Here is a 12,299-nt window from a genome sequence, read left to right on the forward strand (position 1 = left end):
CTATCAAAGTGCCGTCGACTTGATTTAGCCATTACACGGTATATAATAGTATTTTTAAAAGATATTTTACAATGATGCTGCCATTGCTTTGGAGACAGACACAAATGAAACACATTACAGATGACATATGTTTGCTGGTCAACAGTTTTGTCTCATGTGTGTCCGCAGTTTCGTGAATAAATTATGTCTGTCGGTTTTATGAGTCAAATTTTTTTTGCATAATTTCATTAGCACAATTGCATTAGCTGCAAACTGGATAAAGAACGATAATGTGTTGGTTGCCATGGTGCCAGCAGAACCTGGTGTACCGTGAGGGAGAGAGGGGTGTAATTTGTGTCCCTCCCAAGCAGATGTCCTCTTCATCAGCATTACCCACAATGCCCCAGGAAAGCTCACATGAAACATACACAATATTTATGCAATATTGGCTGTGTAAATACGTCACTACATTTCAACTAACTACAAAATCCTGAAAAAAAATTAGCAGGATGGATGGGAATATGGATGTATGGGTGGGTGGGTTTGGTTTAGATATGAAGCCAGAGACTGTAGATGGACAGACAGGCAGATTGACAATGTAGATAAACAGACCGACAGACAGACAAATAAATAGATACTGTAGATAGACAGGCAGGCAGACACTGTAGATAAACCGGCAGACACACAGACAGACACTGCAGATAATCAGACAGACAGATAAATACTGCAGACTGACAGACAGACAATATAGAAAAACAGACAGACAGGCAGGCAGACAGACAGGCAGACAGAAAGATAGACACTGTAGATAAACAGATACAGTGTCAGATAGACACAATAGATAGATAGACAGACAGACAGACACGATAGACAGATAGACACGATAGACAGATAGACAAGATAGACAGACAGACACGATAGACAGACACGATAGACAGACAGACACGATAGACAGACAGACACGATAGACAGACAGACACAATAGACAGATAGACACGATAGACAGATAGACACGATAGACACGATAGACAGATAGACACGATAGACAGACAGACACGATAGATAGACAGACACGATAGATAGACAGACAGACACGATAGATAGACAGACAGACAGACAGACAGGATAGATAGATAGATAGATAGATAGATAGATAGATAGATAGATAGATAGATAGATAGATAGATAGATAGATAGATAGATAGATAGATAGACAGACACGATAGACTGACAGACAGGATAGACAGACAGACAGACAGATAGACAGACAGACACGATAGACAGATAGACACGATAGACAAACAGACACGATAGATAGATAGACACAATAGACAGACAGACACAATAGACAGACAGACACAATAGACAGACAGACACGATAGATAGATAGATAGATAGATAGATAGATAGATAGATAGATAGATAGATAGATAGACAGACAGACAGACAGACAGACAGACAGACAGACACGATAGATAGACAGACAGACACGATAGATAGACAGACAGACACGATAGACAGACAGACATAATAGACAGACAGACACGATAGACAGACAGACAGAATAGACAGACAGACAGAATAGACAGACAGACACAATAGACAGACAGACACGATAGACAGACAGACACGATAGACAGACAGACACGATAGACAGACAGACACGATAGATAGATAGACAGACAGACACGATAGATAGATAGACAGACAGACACGATAGACAGACAGACAGACAGACAGACACGATAGATAGACAGACAGACAGAAATACAGACAGACAGACAGACAGACAGATACTGTAAACAGACAGACAGACAGACAGACAAACAAACAAACACACAAACAGATACTTAATAGACACACAGAAAGACAGATAGACAGGCAGGCAGGCAGGCAGACAGACAGACAGACATATAGACACTGTAAAAAACAGATATATATGTACTGTAGATAGACAAACAGACAGATATATAGGTACTGTAGACAGACAGACAGACAGAAAGATACTCAACAGTAAAATATGAAGAGATTAAAGGATGAGTAAAGATCATCTGAGTTCACATCTCCTCCCTTTTCCTGTGAATCAAATCACACCCAACTATAATTCACACCTCCAGGTACAAAAGCACACACAGTGATCCACACAGAAACACCTGTGAATTAAATAGAGAGACCCTATGAGTGATCTAAACCTCCAGACCGATTCATTCAGTGCTCAAGTGTCAAACCAGCTGCCCGTTTCTATAGTCATAACTTTAAAGGTCATGTGCACATAATGACAGAACAAACGCCATCGGAAAGCGATATCTCTCCCCATCTGTCTTTAAAGTCCTCTGATCAATAATGATGATTGATTGAGCAGATTTGTGCTATAGATTTTCAAAAGAACAGCCCAGAGGAAAATGTTAATGCTCAGTGGCTCTTTCATTGCTCAGAAGATCTGAAGGAGATCTCAGTTCTGTTTCATTTAAGTGTTAACTTTAGATGTATCTCAAAAATAGAAACACAATGAAGTATGGAGAGTCAAATTCATTTACCCTCAAACAGATACAAATGTATTGCTTTAAAAAAAGCCATCTGCCAAACGCATAAAATGTAAACATAAGTAATCTTACCCAGAATTGGGTAATTTTTAACCCAGAAGCAGAGTATTCTGTCCAAGGTTTATTCAGCATGATGTTGGAGTATCATGGTACATAAAAATTGCATTTATTCTGTATCATGGTAGTTATTAATCAAAGTACCACAGTACTATCCAAGACCATCACTGACTTCATTAAACATAAATCACAGCCTCATGCACATCTGACAGCAGCTCTAGAGGAGCAGCCATGCAATAAAGTGATCCTACAAAAAAGCCAGCAAGAAGTCTGTATGGACCTGGAGCTCTGCTGAGCAAGCCAGGAGATTAAACATGAGACTGCCTGTCTTTGACACGTATGCCAGTTCCTCTGTCTGTTCGCCAGCGCTGGTGCTGTCGGCGAAGGGTGTGTTGGAGGAACAGTGAGTGAGGTGAGAAGGAGTTGGCACATCATTGTCAGCGTGCCAAAAATAAAAATCCTGCTCTGTGAGCATGCGTGTGTGTTGTGTTACTGTTAGAAAATATTGGTGATGTATTTTAGATACATTATGCAATGAAAACTTTGTCAGGTACAAGGGATCAAGTATACAAAAGCTCTCTAGTTTCGCTCACACACACCACAAAACAACGGCCCTCAGGCTACGCATTTATAACTGCATCTTTTTGGCCAAGAAAAGAATTGACAGTTTAATATCAAACAAGATAACATTGTAACAGTGTGCCTTAGGAAAGAATACAGCAAGTGGAAAAAGAGAAATAACCTTGACCATCTGCAGACCAGTAAACAAATGACTAAAACAAGAAGTAACCAAAAGATTCCCATTCAAACTGTCTACATACATTTACATTTTTACATTCGCCAGATGCTTCATCCAAAGCAACTTACAGCATAGCAAGTATCTGTGTGTGCGTTACCTGGAGTATAAAACTATTTAAAATACTAAGACAGCACATCTGTCCATCAAAGCATGGTAACCCTGTAAAGCACTTGACTAAAGACTTTTGTCAGTTTAACCTAATGTAGTCAGGACTAGTTTGGTCATATTAAATAAGATTTAAAACATTTATACTGAAAAAACAAACTAGATAATAAAATGAAAGTAAAACACAGAGTTTGATTTATAAATAAGCAAATAAACACCATTTACAGTCCAAAACAATCATACTAAAATAAATAAACCGATCTTGTCTATTTCTACCCACCATTTAAAAAGAAAAAAATTTAGCCAGGTTGATTCAGACATATTAACCAATATTTCCCTTACAAAAACTTAATGGTGGTTTTACAGTAACCATAGTTTATACATGTAACAAAACGTTTGTGGTAAGCATCGTTTAACTAACTTATAGTAACCATGCTTTTTTTAACTGTAGTAAACCCATGGTTAATTTTCGTAAGGGGTTGATTAAAAATAGTTGATTCATATTTATAGAGCTGAGCAAACATTTCACAGTGGCTGGATTTTAAAGTGTAGGCTATAAGAAACGTATGAAGAAAAGGAAAGTAAAAAAAGTATTTTAAAGTGAAATATAATCCGGTTTGAGGATTCAAGATAAGCTAAAGAACTTACAGAAGTCCTAGAAGAAACTCAAAATGAACATCATATTCGTCCTTCCACATCTTTCATCGGAGATCAGGCATCAGTCCCGCGCGTTCGGGAGGAACAGAGACGTTTTGATCCATTCGCCTTCGGGCGATGCGCGCATTGGGTAACAAAGTTTTTCCCAAAAGTTTTCAGTGCTTCTGCGCAAAATGGGGCGTTTTGGTGATACGCGTCACCGCGTGTCGTTCACTTTCTTCGACAAATCAATGTTTTTTTGACGCGAATATTTCAAGCGGAATGTCCGTATGCTTTTGGCTCCGGCGTTTTTGCGCAAAGCTCTTACCAGTCTGAAGCAGTCGGAACGCAGAGGGAAGTAGGCGGAGTGTGTCGTTCTGGATGGATAGGATTACTAAATGACTCTTGCCTGGGACACATTTCCATATTTCCGATGAAGTGCCGATCTGGACCGAGTCCCGTTTAACCTGACCGTTCTTCATTTCTCAGACTTCTTGCTCTCGTTTATTTATAACTTTTTTTAACATATATTTCTTATAATATAAAAGATACCAAACACTACAATGAAAAAACAATTTTTTCCACGTGGTAAATGTTTCAGTCTAATAAATGTTAATGCTAAAATTATAATTAGGTTTTTAATAAAGTAAACTGAAATGGTTTCACACTTATAAAAAAAGGAATGAATGAATAGTAATTTGTTTATTTATTAGTGGTCCGTGTTTTAGGAGTACTTATTTGAGCATTTTTTGAGTAGCATTTATATTTTATTGTTCAGTACTTCAGTAAGTACTACTTCTAAGTACACAAAAAAGAGTACACAACAAACCTATGATGTAACCATAAACATGTGTTAGTTGGACCATTTCCTTTCACCAATGACTCACCTAAAAGGCACTGGGGCGGTACCCTTTTAAAGCTTTGGACCTGAAGAGTTCATATAAGAGGGGACATACATATTTCTGACAGTGCACATAGCAAAATTGATGGTTGCAAAGCTCAAGAATTTTGGAAATAATTGGAAACTTAAGGAATTATAGGAAATGATTTGTGAATTTTGGGAAACTTATGCAAACCGTATCACATACAAACATTAGCTTTCTTAACATCAGACTCCATTGCGTGCCACAATTCCCATATAATCTTGTGTAATTTCCTTGGAAAGTTTCCATAATTCTCTGAATTTTGCAACCCTTATTCGCAAAGACACTTTTATCACTTTTTGACAGTTCCTACAAGCTCTGAATTCTTCTCTGTTTTTTAAATTTGCACACATGTTTTTCCAAGACCGGAATAAGAAATCAACCGTGACTCGAGTCTTGTGTATATGAGTGTGTATGTGTGGAGTCTGGTATCTGTGCCATTTGCATGCATCAGTAACCTGCACCCATAGTATGTTTGTCTCCTTGTCTAAAATCATCATATGATTCAGTTGAATAACTGACTCATCATAATTAGATAATATGATCATTACAGTTGACTTAACCACTCAACCAATAACTAACAATTACCATTTTTTCTCTCTGTATATCTCCCATTCTCTTCTCGCTGTATACTAATGACACCAGGCCGTTATTAATTTGATAAATTAGCAATGTACAATCCTCAATAGCATCTTATCTCCAACACAGAACAGCCATCTTTACACTGCAAACAGGGCAAATAAAGCAAAATCTGAACTAATATGTTTGGTAATAACGTGAAAAGATATTAGAAGAACACTGGACAAACTAGTAGTCTTGTAAAGACTGTGTATCTCTTATTTCTTTAATTTATGAGGTATTATGTGGCTACAAACTTTAAAAATACTGTACCTATTCATGACATGCTGCTTTTTCAATGTAAAATTAGAAAAAAAAATATTTTTTATTACTGAAAGTTTCCGTAATTTATTGTGCCCATTATTTTACTGTATTTTTCTGGCACCCCAGCTGCGGTAATTGTACTGTTTTTTACGGATTTGTTTTTCAGTGTTAATGTAAAATTACAGGGGAAAAAATTGTATTACAGAAAATGTCTGTAATTTTTTGTGCCCGTTATTTTACGGCATTTTTCTAATTTATTGTGCCCGTTATTTTACTGTATTTTTCTGGCAGCCCAGCTGCCGTAATTTGACAGTTTTTTGATGGATTTGTTTTTACAGTGTTAATGTAAAATTACAGGAAAAAATGTATTTTTGTATTACATAAAATTTCCGTAATTTATTGAGCCCGTTATTTTACGGTATTTTTCCCGGCACCCAGCTGCCAGAATTTAATTTTTTTTTTAAATGATTACTTTTTACAGTGCATATATAATTTTGGTTTCTGAAAAATGTAAGTACTGTTTTTTTCAATGGCTCTAGTGGAAAAGATATGTAGGTGCTGGTGCTTTTAAAACTTGATCTTTTAAATAATCATTATCATTTAACATTTAAGTCTTTTTTTCAAAGCTTTCAAACACATATTTTTTATATATAATATCACCTTCAGGCGCTTTAAGCTGTCGTGAAACTAGCACTAAAGTGTCAGACAGAGCCAATTATAGACCTGTTTAAAGACAGATTTCTCTGTGACACAGACCTGTGAGGATTTAACAGCACAGCACACAGTGAATGACAAAGACCTCATATCATGACTTTATTCTGACACACACATGTGAGGTAAGGTGTTAGGTTTTTCCATCATTATCCTGATGCTAGAAAACTCACTTACATATTTTGTGGATTATGTGCGCATCTGAGAAAAATTTGACAAAAAGTATTAAGCCGCATGTGTAGGCAGCATTTTAAGACATTAGGTCCCAATGCAAAGGGAAAATAATATGTAGAAAATAAATACTCAATATAAAAAAAATCCTATAGGTCAAACGTTAAGGCAACATCACAAGTATCAGTATCATATTATTATGTGTGTGTACATTAGGCCTATGTATATCACAGTGTCTCTGAAGGAGAGAGAAAGAGAGAGAGAGAGAGAGAGAGAGAGAGAGAGAGAGAGAGAGAGAGAGAGACATTGTGTAAGTGTATCCTCTGTGCATCCTGTAGGGATAATCATCAGTTCGACATCATTCACCCACAGATCCTACACACACAACCCGGATAGAGCACAACCAGACAGGAAGTTGTGTGTGTGTGTGTTTGTGTGTGCGCGTGCGTGTGTTTGTGTGTGACAGAGAGAGATATAGAACGAGATTATAAGTGTCTGAAAAAGAGAATAATGACCTTCTTTCTTTGTGTGAATAGGTGTCGTTTCAGAGAGGGGTGGATAAGATGGGGTATGGAAGTGGGGTTGTGGGTTACTGTGGGTATGCAGCCAAAATTCAAATTAGCATTTGCTGGTGTCTCCCCATATAAAGCAGGGTTGTCAAGTTGTTTTTAGTTGAAATAGAGCATTTTAAAAAGTTAAAATAACCAGTTTTACAAATAGTAATCGATACTCTAAATAAAATACATTTTCCGCTGGGATGTCCGTGCTTAACTCAAGATCAGCTCTGCTTATTTGCAACCCTGAACTACTTTGCACTGCTCTTAGTAGATTGTTGGTCATTATGGAAATCAGCTGTTGTACCTGTTTTATTTAATTTGCCTGTTTTTAGTAAATAACCCGCAGATACTACCACTCCCATCTGCGCTTTTTTGGAATTGCGCTCTTTGCCCCGTTTAGTAAATCTGGCCTTTAATCATTAGTTAACTAAGAAAGAAAATATTTTATTTGGCAAATTTTGGTTAGGTTGTTTTATTTAGAAATCATCAGAGGTGTAAAGTAGTAAAGTATTTTACTCATTTCTCAAGTATGTACTTTATCAGAGTGCTTTTCTTATGATGGTAAACGAACGCACAGTTGGCGGTACCCAATGACTTCCATAGTATTTGTTTTTCTTACTATGGAAGTCAATGGGTACCATTGCGCTTACCATCATTTATCAAAAAAAAAATTTGTGTTCAACAGAATAAAGAAACGCATGACGGTGAGTACATGATGACAGAATTTATATTTTTGGGTGTACTATCCCTTTAAGGCTTAAATGAAAGAGCATCGTATTAGCAACACAAAGGGTTATGGATAAAATTTCCAGGGAACAATTATTTAATTGAATGCACTGTAATTTGCTTTGGATAAAAGCGTCGTCAAATGAACAGAGCACGCCTAACAGTACATCTTTTATCTAAAAAAAATAGATTTAAAGTGAAAGGGGATCTGATTCTGAGCAGGGAACAAATCTTGCATGACACCATCAGACCACCATAAAGAAACAGATCACATTTCATGTTGCATATTGATTCACTGTGTGTAAGGTGGCAAGCGTTGACAGATCAATCACTAATCACATCAATCTCAAAAAGGACCAATGAACCACGAACATTGTGAAACTGGACAAATTGATCTTAAGATGGTATGAGGTTTTGTAACTGTTCCCTTCTAATGCAGAAATTATTCAAATTGTTGCTATTCCAGATAAAAGCATGCTTTCAAGCACACACCCTCATGCAAAGCAAGACCGCTTTAAACAGCAGAAGAATTGGTTGAGCTCTCACGAATAAACATTGCATGCATTCCCTCTGCATTACTCCCTGAGCTTTATCCCAGTGGTAAACAGGATTTCTCATTAAAAACTAATCCAAATATAGTTCAGTTCAAGAGCTTGATTGAGCAATGATGTAGCCACATATTCAATATGCTCCTTTCCCGCATTTAGTAAAGCATCCCATCAAGTAACACAAAAGTCATGGGTTTAAACCCAAGAGAGCACATGTATGATAATAAAAACCCTGTATAGTTCAAATGCAATGGATAAAAGCATCTGCCAAATCCATAAATGTAAATGTCACTGGTTTGTGGCGGTTATGTATAGCGTTTAGGAAAAATCTGAGGGTGAGTGGTCGAATTTCCATATCTTTGCTGTTTGAATCTCCTATGACAAACATTCAGCTACACTTTCTCATAATTCACCTTAATGAACAATCTCTCAACAACTCTCTCTTTGCCAGTTAGCATACTGCTGGTGTGGCTGTAGATATGCTAATAAACAACATACGCCATTCTTTCCCTTTTGTAGGCACATCCACTCATTGACAGAGTAATCAGCCAACCATATATAGCCACCAATGCATCAAAGAACTGCTAATGAACAGCATATGTGGCTAGCGTAGTGTTACCAGCCTCTGCTAGACCACAGGCTAATGATGTTAGCCGCTAATACAGAGAAAGAGGAGATTGAATGAATAGCGTATTCATGCATTCCATGCACAGGTCAACTGAAAACATTATAATGGCCTTTTCGGTCAATGAAAAGCATGCTGGTCGCTAGAAATGATATAGAGGAACGCTAAGGGTTATGTTCAGACAAGCGGCAGTCGCATAAGCACAATGCGAGTGAAAACTAGAGCAAGGCTGTCGTTGTGAAAGAGGAAAGCCAAAGTCGATGATGTCACTCCCTAAAAACAATGCCTCATTCAGTCACACTGGGGGTCAGGAAGCTGCCGGTCATTTAAAACTGGGGAGGAAAAAAACGACAACATCTGCTGCTGGGTACAGTCCAGATGGATGCAGTGAGAGAGAGAGAGAGAGAGAGAGAGAGAGGGGGAGAGAGAGAGAGCAGCTATATTACATCCATCTTTCATTGGCTCCCAGAGGTGGAAATCTTTCCTCTTGGATACTGGCTCAAAGTCAGATCTTAGCAATATAAAGACGTTTCCAGTCTGCTGGGCCACAGTTTGAAACTCCCTTTAAGAGCAGGATTAAAAAACCTCAGCCTCAGCAAATGATGGCTGGCATGCTAGATTAATTTCTATGCAGTTCTTGTCTGATGCTACGATCTGCCATATGCCTCATCAGTGCAACTATTAGCAAAACAGTCATTGAGAAGCAGACTTGCATCTTGACTTTCCAGATGTGCTATTGTTGGAAAAAACAGCACGGGGCCATACTAGTGACTCACTAGTTTGGAACAGGACTCAGCAAAACCAGAACAAGTACTGCATGCCATCTGCTGGGCAAATAAAGCAAGATTCAGACCAGTTACCAGACTTTGTGCTCTTACCTTAAAGAGTTTGGCATGGTTCCCCCGCTCTCTTCATTCCCAGTGTGGAATCCATTAGGGATGCTCCATTGTGCCGGTTGGCTCAAGACATTTTCCGACCTGCTTCCTGGTATAGTGGTTCGTAGAGGACTTCCAAAACCGGCTCCATCTCTGACTCCCTCCCTTGTCGCATCCGACCCCAGCTCGGCCTCCCCCTCTTGGTTCTCAGCTCCTTCCTGCACAGTCTCCAGCTCCAGTTCTGGAGGTTCAGGGCCCATGAGAGCCCTCTGCTGGATGAGAGGGGTGAGCGGGGCCTCAAAGCTGACGCAGCTGTCCGTCTCGTCTGTAAGCGACAGCACGTCCAGAGAATCCAGACTGCTGTAGCAAGTCCCACCTCGCAGAAGCTCTGATTCAACGATACGTTCAAACGTTGAGCTGAAACCGTCCTGGCTTTCTTTAGTCCTGTCGTACTCTTCCTCACCTTCGTCTTCCTCCTCCTCAACGGCTGTTGCCTTGGAGACCCGCTCGACAATGCGCTCGAATGTCGAGCTGAAACTGTCCTGATTTTGCCTCTCGCTCTGCTCTCCTCCGTCCTCGTCTTCTACCTCAGCATCTGCTTCTTCTACAGAAAGTTCAAATGTGGAGCTGAAGGCATCTAGATTCCCTTGTGCCGAAGGTTCTTCCACAATCCCATCCTCATCCTCCTGGCCTTCGCTGTCATCTTCAGTCCCGTTCTCCAACCTGTAGCAATACAGACACTAGTAAACCCATTCTTAAACCTTAGAAAATAACATGTTAAGCTTCACATACACAATACAAGCACCACTGGCTAGAGTTTTGGCTCTATGCACAAATGGCTGGCATGCACTGTTTGTGTTCCTATCTTTAGTCAGGCTGCTGTCACAGTTTTTCTTCGCGACTGCAGTGGCAAAGTCCCAGCAGAGGAGAGCATCATTCAGGACAGATCCCTTGCCACATGCAGCACTCAAAATACCTCCCCACCCTCATTGTAGCATGCATGTCACATCATTTATGAGCGCTGACACTAGCTGGCTTTCCACCACACTGATTTCATGCCCATTTTGCAGTATCGCATAAGAAACGAATGATGGAAACGCAAAGGTTTTACGCTATCTTGAGGTAGTTTTTGATGTATGCAAAAAAGAGTAAATGCAAATTATGGCAGATGAAAACGCATTTGCTGAATACATTTTGACATGGCGAAAATTATGCCCACGTGACTGATCATCAAGCTGTATCAGCTGATTTACCATATATGGGGCTCAACGTCGTCGCAATGCCCTTGCTGCTAGTGCCTGCATCAAAAATTCTGCATTACTTTTTCTGTGCACAGCATTCAGTTTGGCAATTAAATTTATAACTTGCCAAATCGTGACTACATGCAGTCCGGTTTTGTTTGGGTGTTTCACAAAATAACTGTTACAAATCATTTATCTATAGCTGAAATTCTATATAGACCAATCAGCATCCAGAACTAGTACCTTTTTATATTTGTAATTTGGATATTGAATATAACAAGACTGAGCACTATAATTTCTATATGAATAGGGAACAATGCAATCCTCAACATGGCCGCTCTTGCGACAAAAGTCCGCCTTCCAGTTTAAAGAACCAATCATCAATCGATAACAACTCTGGCGAGAGACTCTTTAAAGGGGTGTAATGGCATTTTATAAAGGGTGTTTGTTAGTGCAATTTGAGCTTAAAGTGCACCAATTTCATTGCTACAAACGACGTTATTTTGTGTATTTGGTATAATAAAATGTGTTTATGGGTAAAAACACATTATTTTCCACATACCGTACATTTTTGTGGCTCTAGATTTCACTCTCTTCCTGAAATGCACAGATTTGAAAAGCTCTGTGTCCCTGATTGGCCAGCTAATCTGTACGTTGTGATTGGCCTGAATACCACTGACCTCAGCCGGAAATGTGACGCTCATTACCATATTTGAAAGATTCGCTTACAATGCAATGCTAACAGGAGTTAACTTACAGGCTGTGAGTCCGAAGCGGGAGGAATTACGATAATGTCGGTTTTGTCTACGGCACCAATCCCAGGAACTGTTGCCTACAATCCGTGTGTTTGTTGTAGTCCAAGAAAAGAGATTTACGTCGGAGACGATAACTCGCGTCATCGTTTACTTTGGGGTTTGTACC

At 39.0% G+C, this 12,299-nt stretch overlaps 1 protein-coding gene across 3 annotated transcripts in view; it reads right to left on the reverse strand.

Moving 5' to 3' along the window:
* psd2 (pleckstrin and Sec7 domain containing 2) overlaps positions 1 to 12,299 on the reverse strand; it is a 45,429-nt gene that overhangs the window by 24,389 nt on the left and 8,741 nt on the right. For 2 of the 3 annotated variants that reach the window (XM_065275250.2, XM_065275249.2), the window contains exon 3: positions 10,141 to 10,860. In XM_065275250.2, the coding sequence (XP_065131322.1) occupies positions 10,141 to 10,860 (720 nt within the window). Of the gene's footprint in view, positions 1 to 4,131; positions 4,531 to 10,140; positions 10,861 to 12,299 lie in introns of those variants that run through there. The other variant, XM_065275251.2, reaches the window with a different exon arrangement.

The sequence above is a fragment of the Paramisgurnus dabryanus genome, chromosome 16 (genome assembly GCF_030506205.2).
Source record: "Paramisgurnus dabryanus chromosome 16, PD_genome_1.1, whole genome shotgun sequence".
NCBI classification, from domain to species: domain Eukaryota; kingdom Metazoa; phylum Chordata; class Actinopteri; order Cypriniformes; family Cobitidae; genus Paramisgurnus; species Paramisgurnus dabryanus.